At 53.4% G+C, this 20767-nt stretch overlaps 4 protein-coding genes across 4 annotated transcripts; 1 reads left to right on the top strand and 3 right to left on the bottom strand.

Moving 5' to 3' along the window:
* Positions 1-430: 430 nt before the first annotated feature.
* CCMA1212_010457 (Deshydrogenase mlcG) lies at positions 431-1573 on the bottom strand (the record flags this gene model as incomplete). The annotated part of the gene is made up of 1 exon (XM_073707501.1): positions 431-1573. The coding sequence occupies one exon, from the start codon at positions 1571-1573 to the stop codon at positions 431-433; it is 1143 nt and encodes a 380-aa protein (XP_073553936.1).
* A 1873-nt stretch (positions 1574-3446) lies between these two features.
* CCMA1212_010456 (Polyketide synthase-nonribosomal peptide synthetase) lies at positions 3447-15602 on the top strand (the record flags this gene model as incomplete). Its single annotated transcript, XM_073707500.1, has 1 exon — positions 3447-15602. The coding sequence occupies one exon, from the start codon at positions 3447-3449 to the stop codon at positions 15600-15602; it is 12156 nt and encodes a 4051-aa protein (XP_073553935.1).
* A 306-nt stretch (positions 15603-15908) lies between these two features.
* CCMA1212_010455 (uncharacterized protein) lies at positions 15909-16929 on the bottom strand (the record flags this gene model as incomplete). Its single annotated transcript, XM_073707499.1, has 2 exons — positions 15909-16769; positions 16828-16929. The coding sequence occupies 2 exons, from the start codon at positions 16927-16929 to the stop codon at positions 15909-15911; spliced, it is 963 nt and encodes a 320-aa protein (XP_073553938.1).
* Positions 16930-18766: 1837 nt separating this feature from the next.
* CCMA1212_010454 (uncharacterized protein) lies at positions 18767-19956 on the bottom strand (the record flags this gene model as incomplete). Its single annotated transcript, XM_073707498.1, has 3 exons — positions 18767-19000; positions 19075-19219; positions 19301-19956. The coding sequence occupies 3 exons, from the start codon at positions 19954-19956 to the stop codon at positions 18767-18769; spliced, it is 1035 nt and encodes a 344-aa protein (XP_073553937.1).
* Between the last annotated feature and the right edge of the window lie 811 nt (positions 19957-20767).

Raw genomic sequence — 20767 nt, 5'->3', positions numbered from 1 at the left:
AGTTGTTCGCTAACATAGAAACCTAAGGGATGGGAATACGCAAGACGAGACTGTAGCTTTGGTGGTGAAGTTAAAAAATGTGAGACTCATCGAAGTGCTCTGTGGGAGTGTCCCTTGATAATGATGAAATACGGATCCATAGTTGAAGCTTAATTGCCTCATTGGCTGGAAATACAAAGCCACAAACATGGCAGAAGAACACCTCACGCATTCAGGACTGAGCATGTACTATACCTCCCTAAGTGCAGAAGGCGAGCAAGCTGTTGTCAAGATGATATACATGACTATGAAAAGACTTTATGGTCCGAACGATGGATGTGATTTACAGAACTACAATAAACACATACGTACTGATTCTTTGTCTAAACGATACATAACGCCGTACACCATGGAAACCCGTGTCGGGGGGTCGAATACGGTATGGAACCTATCAAGCTGATGCAGCAATAAGTTCGCTGTCAAGAATAGTATAAACTAATTTCTTTCCCTTGATTTGACCTCTTCTCACCTCTTCCATACCCTCGGCAACTGCAGCCAGGCCGCCGTTTCTCATCTCCAGCGGGTGAGGCGCAATGAGGCCCTCATCAATCAATCTTTGCGCAGCCACGTACCAGAGCTCAGCGCATTTGAGATCATACGGGCGTGGCTCGAGGTCGTAGGGTGGCGTCCAGCGAATGGCCTTGCCGAACTGTGTAGGTGTGCAAACCCATTCAGGTATCACGCTGCGGCGCGTATGACCTCGGACAGGAAAGGCATCTAGAGCAACGTATCGTCCGCCAGCAGAGCCGAGTGCTTCATAGCAGATACCCATCGACGCAGTGTCGGTGATGCAGTCTAACGCAAAAGCGAGCGAGTCTTGACTGTGCTCACGGATATCTGCGCCGCAGGTGGGTGACTTGTAGTCGAACCAGGCCTCTGCTCCCAGCTGCAGAACATGTGTGGACGAAGCGGCTGAGCAGGTCGTGATGACGGGCAGCCCAGCCTCTCTCAAAACCTGGATGGCCATTGAACCAGTCCCCGTACCTCCACCATACACCAGAACTGCTGGCTTGTTGCTGGAAGCCCCATTGCTACTCGGCTTGGACGGCAGCGGAAGTCCCAAGTAGTTGAACAATGACAACCCAACCGTAGCAATGGCGGCACCCATGGTCGCGGCGGTTGCAAAGTCCATGTCGGTCGGAAAGTGCCAGACGAGGCGTGCTGGCACCGCAACGTAGTCCGCGAACGCGCCATTGTGAGGTCTCAATGCATCGTTGCCGAACACTCCTCCAAACACGCGATCCCCAACTTTGACGGGCTTCATGTTGTTTTCTTCTCTCCATGTATCCGCCTCGACGTCCGCGCCAAGAGCGACGACAACACCCGAGAAGTCTGTGCCGCTCGTAGCTCCAAGTTGTGGCGACATGTCTGCCGCCTTGCCATCGACTGGGTTGATAGAGACGCAGACGACCCGGACAAGGATGTCTGTTGGCTCCATATCTGGCAGAGGAGCGGCTGCGTTTACAGAGACAGCGTTGGGCCCGACGATCTTCAACGCCCGCTGAGTGTGCGGCAACGCATTGATGGCAGTCATTGTGGATATGGCAGTGAATGAGTTTCTTGACGACCAACAGGGGAGCTTCAGTATCTTTATCTTGGTCTGCAAAAATTATGGCAGTGTGGAATCAATAGGCAAACAAGAGAAGGGTATGAATCCGAGCAGAAATGACAGGAGCCAGAAGGGTTGGCCTTAGCAGTGGGTTTGGCTGAAGATGCATGTTGGCCTATATGCAAGCAGGCGAAGTCCGTATATCACCATCGAGCTCAATGATAGCTGCAGGGGGAGTACAGATGCTGACTCGTGCGTTTCATTAGAACTGAATGGTATCTGACGGTATCGTAGAAGTGCTCCAAGGCCTTCTCATCGCGGCCGTTGTATAACCTGGGAACCCATATTCCGTGCACAGTACCCTACACCGGAATTTTACATGATCCATGCGGCCTTCATAGAGCATGGTTAGCTGATTTTCTTTTCCTTTTTATTTTTTATTTTTTTCTTCAGAGGTTTTCCCACGTGGTGATCCTTGTGCGGTCGGTTGGAAGGACTGATTTGTGCACGGAGGGTGAAGTCATCTGGCACTCACATATGTCAGGGGCAGATGCATTTGGACATAGCGTCCGATATCTTATGCGGAGTATCGTGAGAAACCCGGGTAATGATAAGCACGTGTTGCCGACGACATACGGCCTACCACCAGTTCATGAATACACAAGCCCCCCTCCCGGCTATTACGGACGAAGGAACGAAGTGAAGGATTCCGTAATTTCGACAAGCAGCCGATAAGAGATGTCGTGGGGCTTGACCCATGGCGATGTAGCACTCTGTCGCTGTAGTAGGTACAACACTGCCAGATCGATGGTGGTATGCCCTGTCTTCCAAGCGATTTCCCGTGCGCGAAGGAGGGAGGATCGCCGCGACTAGAATAAGCTTATGTGGAGGGCAAATTCTGTTTTGGGGTAACGTGAATGTAATTGCCAGGGGGCTGAGCGGGTAGCGGGCCGGAGGTAGCCACGGCAATGGGATGACCTGGAGGATTTTCCGAGGCTAGAGAGATCTGAGCGGAATATTGGAGAGTGGCAGCCGGGGCTGCAGCAGGCATCCTGGTTCCAACAGTGCATGTGCCAAGATCGAGATATGGGGAGATAATGGAGCAGTGTCTCACGCCACTCCGGCTAGCGAGAGCCGTTTGCGCAGCAATCCAAGTGCAGAACGCGCCACCGGGTCAGCAGTGTTAGTGATATTCCGACTGAGGCTGGATAGGACGGCCCGTCGTCATGTAATGTGCATGCGAAAGGCCATCGGCGACTTTTAGCTGCAGCTGTGCAGCATTGGCCCGAAACATAGCCCCGATCTCTTGACCCTCTCTTTTCCAGAACGCTCGCCATGTCATTGCTAGTTCAAATGGCCCATCTCTCGGAATAATGGCTACTACATCCAGTGCTACATGATTGCATGTGAGGCGTGTCATGCCTGCGATGGTCATTGCGCGCGGAGCCAACTGGTCCAGCATGCTTGATCCCCAATTCTCCGCAAACAGCCCTGCCGCGGATTCAGATGTATACTTGGAGTCTCGCGTAAGATGAGATTTGCGCTGGATCGATGACATGAGGAGAAGAAAGCTGGTCTTTGACAAGTCGTACGTCAAGGCACATAGTCCAATGGGGTAGTTATTCCCGTACTGGTCACGCTCTCATGGTACCAAACGCGTTGGCACAAGTCCAGTCATGAATAATCTGCAGTTCAAATACTCAAGCTGCTTCCGTTAGGAGACGTTTGAGAAGTCAGGCTCCCTAACCCATCCATCTGACCCTCAGCCATTTTTCGCCGTTTTCAAGATCCTATAGTCACTCCTTTCACTTTTCAATACACCATTGTTCAGAATAGACTTCATATTTCTATACCAAGCATGGATCAACAACGGCAGCAGCATGGGCGGTTTCGCGAACCGATAGCGGTGATTGGATCTGCCTGCAGATTCCCAGGAGCGTCCAGCTCACCGTCGAAGCTATGGGAGCTCCTCCAACAGCCGCGTGATGTCCTAAAAGAGTTTGACCCCGAACGACTGAATCTGTCCCGCTTCCACCACAAGAGCGGCGATACCCACGGAGCTACAGATGTTGGGAATAAATCCTACCTTCTCGAGGAGGATACCCGCCTTTTCGATGCCGCCTTCTTTGGCATCAGCCCAGTCGAGGCTGCGGGCATGGACCCACAGCAGAGAATCTTGTTGGAAACGGTTTACGAGACATTTGAGTCTGCCGGAATGACTCTTGAGGAGCTGAGAGGCTCAATTACATCCGTTCATGTGGGGTGTATGACATCGGATTGGGCAAACATCCAGGCCCGCGATACCGAGACGGTGCCCAAGTACAACGCTACCGGCTCAGCCAACAGCATCTTGTCAAACCGGATTTCGTACATTTTCGACCTCAAGGGCCCGTCCGAGACGATAGACACGGCCTGCTCCAGCTCCTTGGTCGCTCTGCATAATGCCGCGCGGAGCCTTCTCGCCGGTGATTGCAATGCGGCCGTGGTTGCTGGTGTGAACTTGATCCTGGATCCCGCCCCATACATTAACGAATCCAAGCTTCACATGCTGTCTCCAGATGCCAGATCACGCATGTGGGACAAAGCCGCCAACGGATATGCACGTGGTGAGGGCGCCGGTGCGCTGCTGCTCAAGACGCTGAGCCAAGCTCTGAAAGATGGAGACCACATCGAGGGCCTCGTCAGGGCAACGGGCGTCAACTCGGATGGCCAGAGTCCGGGAATCACAATGCCCTTCTCTCCGACGCAGACCGCTCTCATTAGACAGACGTACGCGCGTGCTGGGCTGGATCCCATCAAGGACCGACCACAGTACATCGAATGCCACGGCACAGGCACCCCTGCGGGGGATCCCGTGGAAGCGCGAGCACTTAATCATGCCTTTATTGCCCCGGGAAACAAGTCAACCGAGAACCCCATCTTCGTTGGATCGATCAAGACGGTTATCGGACACTTGGAGGGTGGCGCTGGCATTGCCGGTGTCATCAAAGTGCTGCTCAGCATCAAGCACCGAGTTATTCCTCCCAACCTCCTCTTCAAGGATCTCAACCCAGACATTGCCCCCTACTATGGCCCTCTTCAAATCCCTACTACGGCTGTTCCCTGGCCAAAGCTGGCACCTGGTACTCCCGCTCGCGCAAGCGTGAACAGCTTCGGATTCGGGGGGACCAACTCCCATGCCATCATCGAGAGTTTCGATGAGAGCTCTGTACCCCGGCTTGACTCTGCTGACCAAGGCATCGTTGGTCCTCTACTGTTCTCCGCGAAGTCTGGAGCTTCATTACTGAGGTCTGTCAGGGACCATCTGGAGTATTTGCAGAAGGACTCATCGCTTGATCTCCGAGACTTGAGCGCTTTGTTGCAGTCAAGACGCACCACTCACCGTGTTCGTGTTCACTTCTCTGGATCGTCTAGAGATGCAATTCTCGGCAAGATGGCCAACTTCGTTGGGATCCATGAAAAGTCAGCCAGTGACCAGATAGGTCACCAGCCCCATCTGATCAACCCGAAGGAGGTCCCCGGCGTCCTCGGTGTCTTCACGGGGCAGGGGGCTCAGTGGCCCGCCATGGGACGGGGGCTGTACCACAAGTCATCGCTTTTCCGCAAGTACATTGGGGAGTGCGAAGCTGTTCTCAAGGCTCTTCCGCAGCAAGACCGCCCCAAGTGGTCTCTTACGCAAGAGCTCATGAAAGATGCTGTATCTTCTCGCATCTCCGAGGCGGCCCTGTCTCAACCACTCTGCTCAGCTGTACAGCTTGCATTAGTCAAGCTGCTCCAAGCGGCTGGCATCGGATTCGACGCAGTTGTCGGACACTCATCTGGCGAGATTGCTGCCACTTTCGCAGCCGGAATTATCACGCTCCAGGGCGCCATGCAGATTGCCTATTATCGCGGATTGCATGCAAAATCTGCTGGTGGCGTCGAGGGTGCCAAGGGTGCCATGATGGCCGTTGGTTTGTCGTTCACGGAAGCTAAGCGATTCTGCTCTCGCCCAGAATTCGACGGTCGGATCAAAGTCGCAGCAAGCAACGCTCCGAAGTCTGTAACGCTCTCCGGCGATGTCAACGCTATTACCAAGGCGCACGAGACCCTGCAGGCAGATAACGTCTTTGCGCGCCGCTTACAAGTGGACACTGCGTACCACTCGCATCACATGTTGCCCTGTTCGCAGCCCTATCTGAGGTCGCTGCTGGCTTGCGACATTAAGGTTATGCAGCCTACGGGCAAGTGTACTTGGATTTCCAGTGTTCGTGGCGACACACAGCTCCTGAGGGGTGATCTGCACTCTCTGAAGGGACCATACTGGGTTGACAACATGGTTCGCACCGTCTTGTTCACTCAGGCTATTGAATCTTCCATCTGGCATGGGGGTCCGTTTGATATGGCCATTGAAGTTGGCCCTCACCCTGCACTAAAGGGTCCAACCGAACAGACGCTCAAGGCCTCGTACGGTTCTCTTCCTGCGTATACTGGCGTCCTGAAACGAGGCGAAAACGACGTAGAAGCTTTCTCCTCAGCCATTGGTACCACATGGGCCCAGCTCGGACCGGCATTTGTTGACTTTGCTGGTTACCGCAGTCTGTTCTACGAGGCCGAGACGGCCGCACTTAGAATGCCGAAGGGACTGCCTTCGTACTCATGGGACCACGACAAAGTGTTCTGGCGCGAGGGCCGGCTGTCTCGCCGATTCCGACTTGGCAACGACCAGGGCCACGAGCTTTTGGGACGGCGCACGCTCGACGACAACGATACCGAGTTACGCTGGCGCAACGTCCTCAAGCTCGGTGAAATGCCCTGGCTTCGCGGACATGAGGTTCTCGGAGAGGTACTGCTTCCTGGAGCGTCATATGTCTCGATCGCTGTGCAGGCTGGCCAGAGCATTGCTACAACAATGGGAAAGGGCGTTCGACTGATTGAGGTTTCCAACGTCGATATCTTGCGTCCAGTTGTCGTTCCTGAAGGCGTCGATGGTGTCGAGACTCTCTTCACGACTCGCATTGTGGAGACGACCAAGGACCACATCCGAGCGGAGTTCATGTACTATGTTTGCCCCGATGAATCGCTGGGGTCTATGCTCCAGACGTGCAATGGCGATATCTCGGTCTACCTTGAGACACAGGCGGAGGTCGCATCTCAAGACACGCTGCCCTCGAAAGACGTCATGCCCTCAAACCTCACCAGTATCGACGTAGAGAGGGTCTACTCTCTGTTCAAGGACATTGGTCTCAACTACTCTGGCCTTTTCCGCGGCATTTCTACCATTGATAGACAGCTTGACTATGCTAGCACTGGGTGCACCTGGGCGGAGGGCCTGGATAGCGCTTACGTTGTCCATCCTGCCATGCTCGATGTTGCTTTCCAGACCATGTTCATCGCAAAGGCTCATCCGGCCAGTCGTCAGATCAACTCTGCTCTCTTGCCCTCTCACATCGATCGCGTGCGCATCAACCCGGCGGTGCAGTTTACACAGCCAAATGGGAGCGCCGAGACTGCCGCCGAGTTTGAGACTTGGGCTGTCAAGCAGACTGCCAACTCGCTAGTTGGCGACCTTAACATCTACGATGCCGCGACGGCTAAGACCTTCTTGCAGGTAGAAGGACTGGCCGTGAACTCCGTCGGTGAGCAGGACGCCTCCTCCGATCGGTCAATGTTCTCTAGAACTCTCTGGGGACAAGATGTCACCCTCGGCCTTCCTGATCCTGTTAGAGATCCTGTCAAGGATGCCGAAGGACTGCAGATGGCCCACGCCGTCGAACGTGTTGCGGTGTTTTACGTCAAGAACATCCTCGAGGAGGTCAGCAGCGAGGAGAGAGCCAGCTTCCAGTGGTACCACCAGCGCATGTTTGAGGCCTTCGAAGAGCACATCAGAGTCGTCAAGGACGGTGAGCATCCCATCATCTTGCCGGAATGGTTAGATGACGAGGCGGCGATTCTAGACGAACTCGATTCAAAGCATGGTGAGACAATCGACTTTAGGCTTCTCCACGCCGTCGGCAAGGACTTGGCCGATGTCGTCCGAGGAAACAAGCAGATGCTCGAGGTCATGACCAAGGATGACATGCTTAACCGTTTTTACATGGAAGGCTATGCCTCTGTTCCGACTAACAAGGCCGTTGGAGATGTGATGCGCCAGCTCTCATTCAAGTTTCCTCGCGCCAAGGTTCTAGAAATCGGAGCAGGTACTGGTGGAACGTCGTGGAGTGTGCTCAATTGCATTGATAATTCGTACGAGTCGTACACTTATACTGATGTCTCATCTGGCTTCTTCCATCTTGCCGAGGAGAAATTCTCCGAGTTTGCCCACAAGATGATCTTCAAGGTCTTGGACATTGAACAGGAGCCCAAGGAACAGGGCTTCGAAGAGCAATCTTACGACATTGTTATCGCTGCTCTCGTTCTTCACGCCACCCACGACCTAGAAAAGACGATGCGCCATGCCCGATCTCTACTCAAGCCTGGTGGCTTCCTTGTCATGGTCGAGCTTACTGGAACCATGAGTGTCCGCGCCACTTTGGTCATGGGGGGTCTTCCGGGATGGTGGCTAGGTGAAAATGATGGTCGGCGGCTCAGCCCTCTCATCACAGCCATCGAATGGGACAGGCTGCTGCAGGATACCGGCTTTTCCGGTGCGGATGCTGTCATCCATGACTTGGCCGACGAGGAAAAGCATTGCACTGCTCTCATTATGTCTCAGGCTGTTGACGACGATTTCCAGCGTCTGAGGTCTCCGCTGAGCACCGTCGCTGAGCTTCCTCTTCCGGCTGACCCCATCCTTGTCATTGGAGGCAAGCGATTGTCGACGTCCAAGGTGGTCAGAGAGATTCAGAAGCTACTGCCAAAGAAATGGGCTCGTCACACGAGAATTTACAAGAGCATTGATGAAGTCGACTTGTCAAGGGTGACTGCCGGTGTCGACATCCTTTCCTTGCAGGACCTTGATGAGCCTCCGTTCTCTCACGCCATGACGGCTCATCGCATGACCATCATTCAGACCCTTCTGATGAATGCTAAAAACCTGCTTTGGGTGACTGGCGCTCGCGAGTCACAGAGCCCGAGGGCCAGTCTCATCCATGGCATCATGCGAGTCGTCCCCTCTGAGCTTCCGCAGCTGAACGTTCAGGTTCTGGGACTGGAGGCCACAGAAACTCCCGCAGCTCTCGCAAAGAACTCTGTTGAGATGTTCTTGAGGCTCCGAGAGACCGGTACTGATGGAGGCAACAGTCACCGTGAGATGCTATGGTTCATGGAGCCGGAGCTCGACATTGTGCGGGATCAGATTATTATTCCTCGTGTCGTTCCTGATGTTGACTTGAACGAGCTGTACAATGCTTCCAAGCGCGCCATCACCAAGACAGTCGACGCAAGCAAGGTTCCTGTCAATGTGGTGCAGAAAGGTGGCAAGCTGTCGCTCCAGATTGCTGCTGCCGCTGACAGCGACAACGAAGTCGAGCCGATCAAAGTTCATTACTCCTTGCGCATCCCCAGCACGAGCGGACATGAACTTTTCATCATCGGCGGGCGATCCAAATCATCGTGGGTAGCTGCCGTGACCAATGTCAATACTTCGATCGCTCGGGTCGATAACGCGCATGCTATCCCAATTGATGAGGAGGATTGTAGTCCAGAGAAGCTCTCTGCTATTGCAAATTATGTCTTGTCATGGTCTATCGCGGCTGTTGCCGCCCCCAATGCCTCGGTACTTCTGTTTGAGGCTGACGATGCCCTGACAGCATCAGTCAAGGCTAAGCTCGCGGCAGTCGGTGCCAAGCCTGTCCTTGCATCCACGCAGACTCATGGACGTCCTGCTAACGTCATCAAGATCCATGCTCTGGCGTCCCAGCGTGCCATTCAGAAACTCGTGCCTCGTGATGTTCAGATCTACATTGACTGCTCTCTGGGCGCTTCCCCAGCCGCGGCTACTCTTGCGGAGAGCATGCCTAGCAATTGCATCAGCCGACAGCTCAGCGGAGATCTTGTTCAAGAAGCTCTTCGTGGTGCCCACAAGCAGCCGGCAGAGCTCCTTCGAGAGGCTTGCGCATCCTCGGACGTTGAAGCGTCTGCGATTCCCATCATCCCTGCTGAGCAACTCGCCGGAGAAAGCTCCGTGTCTCTCATTGGTCGAGCATATGTCACCAATTGGAAGACGCATGTGCTCTCAACGACCGTCCAGCCTCTGAACCTTGAGGGCCTGTTTAGGCCTGATAAGACGTACTTCATGGCGGGCATGGCAGGAGGGTTAGGCCTCTCTATTTGCCAATGGATGATTCGCAATGGAGCCAAACATATGGTAATTACCAGCCGTTGTCCGCAGGTTGACTCGGCAACCCTCGAGGAAGCTGAGCGCGTTGGAGCCACGGTCAAGGTCATCGCCATGGATCTGACCAACAAGGAGTCCGTGACAAAGGTCGTTCAGGAGGTTCGCGATACTATGCCTCCAATCGCAGGTGTCTGCAACGCTGCGATGGTTTTGAAGGACGGCTTCTTTGTGGACATGGACATTGACCAGTTTAACAATACCCTCGCCGCCAAAGTCATCGGTTCCGAAAACCTCGATTCTGTCTTCAACAATGCTGCCCTCGACTTCTTCATCTTGCTCGGCTCGGTTGCCTCCGTCATAGGAAACGTTGGGCAGTCCAATTACCACGCCGCCAACTTGTTCATGACCAGCCTCGTTCACCAACGGCGTGCACGTGGCCTTGCTGCGTCCATCATCCACATTGCCTACGTAACAGACGTTGGCTATGTTACCCGCGAGGAACGAGATCGACAGCTTGATTCCCACTTCCGCAAGGTGAGGCTCATGCCTACATCTGAGACCGACGTCCACCATGCCTTTGCGCAGGCTGTCAAGGGTGGAAAGCCTGATAGCTCCTCGGGCTACCATGACATCATCATGGGCATCGAGCCTCTTAGGGAGCAGATTGCAGCGGACCAGCAGCCTCTGTGGATGAAGAACCCACGCTTTGCCCACTTTGATCAGCATGAAATACACGCCCAGCACGACCGTGGCTTGATGGGGTCCACGGAGAATATTCGAGCACTAGTGGACAAGGCCGAGAAGGAAGAAGACGCCATTCACGCTGTCATGGCAGCCTTCTGCGCCAAGCTGGAATCCATCCTGCAGCTCACGACTGGTAGCATTAACGTGCAACGCCCGATCACTGATTTGGGAATTGACTCGTTGGTTGCCGTGGAAATCCGAACATGGTTCCTCAAAGAGCTTGGTGCTGACGTGCCTGTCGTTAAGATTCTCGGAGGTGACACTGTCCAGCAACTATCTACAATCGCGACGAAGAAACTGCTGGCCAAGAATATGGAAGCCGGGGCTGAAACGACGTCGACAACTGAGAAGCCCGCCGAGCCTGCAGCCCCTGTTCGTGTTCCTGCCCCATCGCCTCTTGCTCCCTCGCCTCAGATAGTCAGCGAGTCGTCTAACGTCGTGTCTGCTGATAGAAGTCCAAGTCCAACCAATCAGCCGGGCTCTGTCTTGATGCCTGAGAGTGACCAGCGGTCCAACTTTCCCACAGCCCAGGTTGCAGCTGATTTTGACAGTGAAAGTGTGTTAACGTCGGCCACCAGCAAGCAGGATGATTCCATATCAAGCAACAGCTCGTATACGAAGGGCGAGACGCCCGAGCCTGATACTCAGTCTGAACGACCTGTGAGCGTCGCGGACGATAAGGTGGAAATGAGGTTTCGGCCAGAAATCCTTCGTGAAGAGCGGATGTCACCCGCCCAGGCCCGCCTCTGGTTCATGTCTCAACATCTTGAGAACCCTTCGGCGTACAACATGGCTTTCCGCTACAAAGTCAAAGGTCCGATTGGTATTGCCAGATTGAAGCACGCACTGTCACTCACGACTCGCAGCCATGAGTGTCTGAGGATGTGCTTCTATTCGCGCCTCGAAGACGGTCAACCTATGCAAGGTCTCATGGCTTCTTCGCTCTGCGAGCTCAAGCATACCGTCGGCGCATCTGATGCCGATGTTGACCGAGAAATGTCACGGCTCTCCACTCGCAAATGGGATCTAGAGTGCGGGCACACGGTGGAAGTGTCACTGCTGAGTCGCGGCGCCGAGGACCACGACATGATCATTGCATACCATCACATCGTCATGGATGTCACGGGCCTCAGCGTTGTCCTGGCCGACTTGGATCGAGCTTACAATATGAAGCCTTTGAATAAGAGTGCCGGATCATATTTGGACTTCTCTATGCAGCAACTGGAGCAGCAAACCCGGGGAGATTTTGACGAGCAGCTCTCTTTCTGGGAGGCCGAGTTCAAGACTGTTCCCGAAGAGCTTCCACGTCTGCCGTTTGCCAACATCAGCGATGCTCGTGGGGCGGAGCCTGTGCCAGATACCTATCACGAATACCGCGAGCTGAATGATGGGCAGTTTGCGTCGCTGAAGGCTACCTGCCAACGGCTTCGCATCAGCCCCTTCCATTTCCACCTTTCTCTCCTTCAAGTCTTGCTCTCCCGCTATACCAACACCGACGATATTTGCATCGGAATTGTCGACGCCAACCGCAACGATCATCGTTACGCCGGTACCGTTGGCTGCTTTGTCAACATGGTCCCCGTTCGCCTGGGTGTGCCTCCCGGTAAGACTGGGTTTGCAGATGTAGCTCAGCAAACGCGCAAGAAGGCCCTTCAGGCTCTCGACCACTCGGCGGTGCCCTTTGACATGATACTAGACAAGATCAAGATCCCCAGATCTTCTGGTCGCACGCCACTCTTCCAAGTGGCGCTCAACTATCGCACCGGCTCCATCTGGGAAATGCCCCTCGGACAGGCGAAAATGACCATGACAGATGTGAAAGACGCCAATAACCCGTATGATCTTAGCCTGGGTATTGCAGAGACACGCACTGGGTGCATGGTGGAGGTTTATGTCTCGTCGTCTGCTTACAGCGCCGAGGCTTGCTCTACCGTCGTGGATGCGTACATGCGTCTTTTGGATGACTTCTCCAGCACCCCGGATCTTCAGATTGGGAATTGCAGCATCTACGACGAATCGGACATTGAAAGCTCAGTGAGCATCGGAAAGGGCCCCGTCATAACCTTTGGGTGGCCGGCGACCCTTTCACAGCGCTTCCTGGACATGGTTCACCTTCACCATGCTGACGCAGCCGTGACCGATCATACCGGCACATTGACATACTCTGAGCTCATGGAAAGGGTAAACGCTGTGTCCGACGCACTGATCCGCCGGGGATGCACATCAGGGTCTCATATCGCTGTTCTTTGCGAACCATCCATCGACACCGTCGTGTCCATGTTAGCTATCCTACACATTGGTGCCGTTTACGTCCCCCTGGATGTCAGCTTGCCGACAGTGCGTCATGTTTCCATGATGCAGTCGTCTAAGCCGTCGACCATTGTGAATCACTCTGCTACAGAGGGTCGGGCTCGGGACTGCATCGACAAGGTCGAGTTCCCTATCCGGCGGCTCGACCTCGATGACGTCCTGGTAGAAGAGGTCAGGGTAACAGTGCCATGCGTCGCGTCACCAGATACTTGCAGCGTCATTCTCTTCACAAGCGGCTCTACGGGCACGCCAAAGGGCATAATGCTCTCACAGGCCAACTTCGTCAACCACCTGGCCCTCAAGACGCACTTGCTTGGATTGGGCAAGGAAGTCGTTCTCCAACAAAGCTCCACGGGCTTCGACATGTCAGTAATTCAAATGTTCTGCGCCCTCGCGAACGGTGGTCGCTTGGTAATTGCCCCGTTTGAGATCAGGCGCGACCCGATGGAGATGGCGTCACTCATCCGAAGCGAGCATATTTCTCTCTCTATCGCTACGCCATCCGAGTATCTTGCTTGGTCCCGCTATGGAGCCTCCTCGTTGAAGGAGAACACAGCCTGGCGTCACATTTGTATGGGTGGTGAGCCAATCACTCGTCAACTAGTGATGGAGCTTCGTCGTCTCGGTCTTGCGAATCTGAGAGTCACAAACTGTTACGGACCGACAGAGATCACGGCCGCAGCTTCGTTCCAAACTGTCAGCCTGGCGGACCAAGAAGATGTCGATCCCGACATGGTCAAGTACACGGTTGGCAAGGTGCTCCCCAACTACACTGTGACCATTCTGGATGCATCTGGCAGTCCTCAACCGGTCAACTATACGGGGGAAATCTGCATTGGAGGGGCGGGAGTGGCCTTGGGCTATATCAACGCTTCCAGGGATACCGCCAGCAAGTTCATCGTGACTGCGCAGGGGCAGGAGATGTATCGCACCGGAGACCGTGGACGCCTCTTATCTGACGGAACTCTGTTGCTATTTGGTCGCATTGATGGCGATTCTCAGATCAAATTGCGAGGCCTCCGTATCGATCTGCAAGAAGTGGAATTGGCGGTACTTGAGGCGGCGGACGGACTTTTGTCTACCGTGGTTGTCTCTCAGCGAGGGGATGTGCTCATTGCCCATGCCACAGTCTCTGCAGACAAGGCCGAAGACACATTTGTAGTGACTGAAAATGATTTGACGCGCGTGCTCAGGCGATTGACGCTTCCCCAATACTTCATCCCGGCTCGTGTCATCATCTTGTCGTCTCTTCCCACTAATGCGAACGGGAAGCTGGATCGCAAAGCAATCGGTGCCCTTCCGCTACCGCCAAGTCAATCGATGGCAGATTCGGGCTCAGAAGAGGAGAAGATGACGGTTGGTGAAGGCGAACTGCGCCTTTTGTGGGAGCGCGTTCTTCCACAGGCGGCGTCCTCTACACGCATCGCGCCGTCGTCGGACTTCTTCCTTCTGGGGGGCAATTCACTTTTGCTGATGAAGCTTCAGGCAGCGATAAGGGACTCTATGAATGTCATCGTTTCAACTCGAAAGCTTTATCAGGCAAGCACGTTACGGGACATGGCTCGTGCGGTCGACAAGCAGCGGCGGTCACGGGCTGATGACGATGCTGAACGGGAGATTAACTGGGCAGCAGAGACGGCCATTCCCAAGTGGCTCTTGAACCAAATTCACGAACGGGTTGATCAAAAGCATGCTACGGGCCCAAAGTCGCCCATGGATAATATCAGCGTCTTGATGACCGGCGCAACAACATTTCTTGGGGGTCACCTGCTGAAGTCTCTCCTCGAGTCGGACAAGGTGAGCAAGGTTTACTGCATCGCCGTCCCCGCCGATGATCAGCATTCGCTCCCTGAAGGCGGAAAGGTTGTATGCTACACCGGAAGCCTACTTTCGCCCAATCTAGGACTGAATGCAGCTGAGCGCGAGTATTTGGAGAGCACCGCAGACATCATTGTTCACGCAGGAGGTAGCGGTCACTGCCTCAATACATACACGACATTGCGCACCCCCAACGTTGTCTCTACCCAGTTGCTGGCTTCAATGGCACTGCCGCGCTCCATTCCACTGCTTTTCCTCTCATCCAACCGGGTTGTCCTTCTGAGTGGTAACACTTCTCCCCCGGCGGCTTCTGTTAGCGCTTTCCCTCCGGCAACAGATGGTCGCGAGGGCCATATGATGAGCAAGTGGGCAAGCGAGGTATTCTTGGAGAACCTTGTCGGCCACTTACAAGCCTCATCGCTCCGACATCAACAGAACCCTTGGACTGTCTCAGTGCATCGCCCATCTGTCATTGTCAGCGAAAACGCCCCTAACTCTGATGCCCTGAATGCAATCCTTAGGTACTCTATCCTGATGCAGTCATCGCCCCGAATGGACAATGTCGTGGGCTATCTTGACTTGGCACAGCTAGACACCGTTGTGGCGGAGTTGTGCCAGTCGGTGATCCAGCTTGGCTCGCGCCAGAACAAGCAGGAGTCCACGGATATTATCTTCAAGCACCATTCTGGTGGAGTCAAGGTTCCTGCTAGTGAACTCTGGTCCCATCTGGAAAAGGTATATGGTGTCACTTTTGCTGAGGTTGAGATGGATGAGTGGCTACGCCGTGCGGCCAGGGCAGGGATCGATCCCTTAATCACGGCGTACTTGGAGGCTATTCAGGGCAATGGGACCACGATGGTTTTCCCTTATATGGGAAGTGATTGAGAATCACACGTACAAGAAAGAGATGGACTTTGGACCTTTATCAATCTGGGGCGCTTTGTTGATGTTCTGCATTTGGGGTTTATCTCCGTCATGGTGGTTGTCTTTCTCCTTTAGGATAGTGCTAGCGGAGATGTCTATCTATGCATTGCTAACTATGCCGTGATCGCTTTCTACAATGATGCTTCCTCACGACTGTTTTCTCGCATCTGTGCTTGACCGAGGATACCACCCTCCACGGAGCAATTCGAGTTGCATTTACCGTGATGTTCTAATATCTCATCACCCTGCAATGAAACCTAACCCACTTTAACCCTGCCCGGCATCGAATACCGCGAACATCCCCTTTGGGCCTTGTCCCCCCTCCTGCTGCTCGATAGGCAGTCGACCACCGAGCCACATTCGATGGTAATCTAAACCAGCCCACCGCCAGCCCAGGTCCGAGAAGACCCGAGCGGCGTGCTCGTTTGGCCCAAATGTTTCTGCGATGAGGCTTCCAGTCGACGCCGATATGCTCGGATGTGACATGGCAAGTTGAAGTAGAAGAGATGCATGATCAGTGCAATCCGCTATCAATGGACCAACTCTATGTCCATGCTCGCAGCGACGAACCAGTATAATTCCCTGCAGTTTACCTGAAGCTTCAGAGAGTATGGCAAAGCCAAATGCATCCGGGCGGGCGAATAATGCGTCTTCGGTCCATAGCGCTGGGCGATAGAGTCCTGTATGCGCGCGATCCAGATCTGCTATGGCGCCCGTATCAACTTGCTTTATGTCAGTCACTGCAAAGCCCTCCCTTGGCTTTTTGTCGGCATAGCTGAGCGGTGCCTCATGTGCCGATGCGCGCGTCATGAGCCGGATTCTGGCTGCAGCAATAAACCCTCGTCTTGCGTACGTGCTGACCTGCTCCTCTACCGCGTCTAAGCCGACGGTATGAATGCCGTCGTTCTGGTACGCGTCAAGCATTGCTTTGAACAGAGTTGCACCCCACCCTCTCCCCCGATACTCTTCGTTCATGATGAAGAAGCCGACCCATCCAGTCTTGTTTGGATACTTGAAACCGATGACCATTCCTGAAGGCTCGACGGAGCCCGTTGGGACTAGTAAAAGCCAGTCCTCGCCGCGCCGGGCGACTGTGAAGTGAGTCTCCGCATCCAATTCGTCGCGATTCTGGCGTTCGTTAGCTATACTCACTGAATCGTCAATGGACAGAGAGAAATTCATATACCCATCCTAGATCTCGCATCCGACTCCACCAGAGATCCTTCACCTCATCCAGCGAGGTTGCCGATTGAATAGTGAAGTCGGGCTTGCTCTCAATTACGGGCATTGTCGCTATCAACTGCTTTATGCTTTTGGCGGCTTCTGGCTATAGTACAACCCAGATGAAGAGGCATATATTTCCGACTGCTGGGCCTGGTCAATAAATCGTGTTCCGCTTGGTGGTGGTGAAGCACTGGGGCGGGGTGCGAATGTCAGCCAAGGATCCAAGCTCTCTATATATGGCTCCCTATGCTGCTCACAATTAATAGCATTCTGCCTGTTTACCTTTGTTCGATGGCAGCCAATGCCACCCATCACACACAAAAAAAGAACTTGTCACGCTCTGGAGCATTAGCGCTTATTAAACCCCGCTCCTGACCACAGTTTGAATTCCGGCAGTTGGAAGAAGCGGACCTTAAAGCGCTGCATGTGAAGCCAATACGATGATCGTCCGATGCAAGCGCTTGTACCGCTTATGGATAACAGCCGTGTTTGCCTGGGCTATGATGCCCAAGACCAAGAGAACAGCCGCATGCCACAAGTCATTGCTCAGGCTGATGTCATCGTCGTTCACACTGAGAATTGTATGACTTGTAGGTGCGAAGCACCTCGTGGGCTGACATTGTACTAAGTCGAGAAAGGTCCACACTGTCAGTAATACTATTGCATTTTAAGGTGTACATGAGTCCCCGATGTCAAAAGCGATGCCGATATCCGCATAGTAACCTAGACATCCCTTCAGAATCAGCTTCCACAACGAGTTTCTCCAGAGCCCTCTATTCTTATCTCACAAAGTTCAAAAAGCCTCTGATAACAACAACAACAACAACAACAACAACAACAGTGGCAGTGAGCTTAACTGCAGCGGTACTTCCGCCATGGGGACTGATGCAAATATACAGCTCTGCAAAGCGCTCATTAAAATGCCATTGCAGAGGCGGTAACAACATGTCTTTCATCCCGACTTGAGCATGACCAGGGCAAACCTGTAGGTGAGGGTTGGCAAACTAATGCACTAACGCTAGAACTGCAACGATGAAAATATAGAGAGCTTCTGCGGCATATGCACTGTTCATTGCCATAACCTTCTTTCAGTTTTCCCTCTCATGATGCTGACGAAAGGTGGCTCAACACCTCGATTTGAGTCTCGCCAGTGCTGGTTGAGATCCTCCCAGAGACGCAGATAACCTGATATAGTATAGATTTGATCGAAGGTAGTCTTCTTTTGAACAAGGGGTACATATACAATGAGCCCTATTGTGGAGTGTGAGGTAGGGTTCGTGAAGTAATCACTTATCCAAACCACCAGAGCTCTCGCTATGGACACATCGAAAGATTCTAATTCACCATATATGGTTCCCTTAATGACGAGGCATATATATTTGTCTCTGTATTATCTCGCCTGGACGAGGCCAAATGCGCAATTCGACAACTTGTACACCTACTGAGCCGGACCAAGTGCCTCCACTGCCACGCCCCAGTTATACGCAACTATAACGCCAGCTCCAGCAGGCTTAGTGTATAAGAACTAGATATCGAGAACATGTCAGAGTCTCCTTCACGATGTTCCTGCATTAGTTCAGCTAGAATTAGTGACTTTCAGACACGGGGGTAAACCAGGCACCGGGGCATCTTTGTCGGAGATTTTCGGTTGCCGAATGATACGGGTTGGGATTGTTGGAGGTAGGCCTACGACATGCAGCTGTCGAGTAACTCCACAGTGAGCAGTTGGTACATCAGGGAACGAAGACGTTTGCACATCCGATACGCAGCATAATGCCTCAGCCACAAGACGTCTGCAGAACATCAGATGCTTCGCAGTCAGATTAAAACAGCATTAGTATTTACATTACAGTGATTGCTCAAAAGATCTAGCATCAAAACCAAACGCCAGTATTCCACCGCTACTTCCAGTACTCTTGGGACTCGATGGAGTCGTTATACCCGCTACGGGAGGAATGTACCGTGATTTCTGTTTGTACGAGCACGGGCTTCGGCTTTCCAACAGTTGAGTCCAGCAACGCTCCATCGGGATCCCGTGTGGATCGCTTCGCACTGACGGGGCCGAGAGAGTAGAAGTTGCCGCGGTCTCCGGAAGCGTAACTGCGGCCGCTGGAAGGATTCTTGCCTTTGCGGAACTATGCCAACGAGAACATGGTTAGTAAGTGCGATTCGGGGCGACTGTCACGCAGGGTCTTCGGCCTGAACTTACCAATCTCAGGAAAACAGGCAACGAACAGAGTGTGATGCCCATAGCTGGCTCGATACCCATCAACAGAACTTGCACCTGGATGGCGTCTAAAGCGCCGTTGAAGCCGTAGGTAGTAATGATTCGGACAACGACCTCGATGCAGGTCCTAAAAGTTTTCGCATCAGTTTGTCAGGACACAACATTGCGGTTACCGAGTTAACAAGAATCCAAGTTCGCGATTACTTACAGGAACCCAAGCGAGAAAAGACCGATCAGGAGGCGCCTCTTGCTTTTGCTGAGACTCAGTCTTCTGATCACGGGAAGGGGCATGAAGAAGAGGATGGCGTCTGTGAGGAGGGACATGATGTCGATGGCCTCGTTCATCCTGATGAGATTCGCTTGCGCCTCCGGGTGAGTCTTCATGCCGGTCGACCACCACCAAGACATATCCCGAAATACCAAGAGGAATCCCAAGACACTCGCAATACCAATGCAAGCTGTCAAGACAAACATGATCTTGACAGCCAATCGGAATGTGCTTGACGGCGTGCTGAGAAGGCGGTAATAGAGGCAGAGGATAGAGAGTTTGCAAGAGTAGCAGGCAGCCGCCCACAAGAGATTCAGGGAAAATGTGATTTTCGATACCGGCACATCAATGCCCTCGGGGTTATCGAGATATGAAGGCGGCAAATATACCCCAACCAGTAACGTTATGAAGAAGCCTGCTGTATTCAGCCATGCCGCAATGGAGAAGTAGTCGCTGAGCTCGATTGGCTGTTGAGCCGTCGTCTTTGCGTACAGTCGCAGGCCAACGGCGATCGTGGGCAGGATCATGAAGATGATGGCAAGCGGTGTTCCGTAATGGCGCTCACTCCATAACTGGTCCATGAATTCCGCATCCATCTTGGCGTATCTTTGGCGTCCGTCGACACTGCTGCTTCCAAGCCAATGCTCTCCAATTCAGGCCTAACTCTTCAGCAAATTCGTGCTTGTCTCCTCTTGGTCGGCTCACGATCGCTCGGAGAATATCACTGACAAGGTTGAGGTAGAAATGCAAGGTGGAAAAAAGAAGGGATCAGCAGCAGTGACGAGGCATAACACAAATATGCAATCACAATGTAGATTTGCAGAGATGAATATCAGAAAGATGCCAGCGCGCGACATTTACCTTTTGACGTCTCGATTTNCCCCCCCCCCCCCTGTTCAGTTTCTGAACCGCCTTATCGTGGCATCCCATGCTTGATCCCTGTCTACACAGCAGATCGGTTACTGAGGCACGCGACGGTCGATATTAGCGCAAGGTCCTCGACCTTGAGCACCGCATCTTGACTCAGGGCGGAGGAACTACTAGACGACCTGAGGTGCTAGCTATCAGCTTAGGGCGTCATGGACCCGAAGAATCTCAGCAGCCAGGCGTAGCCCAGATCTGTCATTGGTGGAACAGAAACCCTCAATGGAAATTTTTTTATGGTGGCCAGGCAAATCAAATCCATCTACGGACAGATGTAATTGATCTGCTGGCAAAATGACGCTCCCCAGCAAGCCACGCGTTGGCGACATGCGGGAGCGGCCGTCAGTTCTGCGTCCCTGACGGGAACCTTTGCAAGAAATAACGCCATCAACCAACCCACCACCCAGACCCAGATAAGGGTGATATTAAGGGCCGAGGCACGACGCGCACGCGGGAAAGCCCCAGTCGACTCACCTTTTTGGC

The sequence above is a fragment of the Trichoderma ghanense genome, assembly GCF_004382785.1.
Source record: "Trichoderma ghanense strain CCMA-1212 chromosome Unknown scaffold_26, whole genome shotgun sequence".
NCBI classification, from domain to species: domain Eukaryota; kingdom Fungi; phylum Ascomycota; class Sordariomycetes; order Hypocreales; family Hypocreaceae; genus Trichoderma; species Trichoderma ghanense.
Note: the sequence above shows the minus strand (reverse complement) of the source record. Positions and strands in the feature narration are given on the sequence as shown.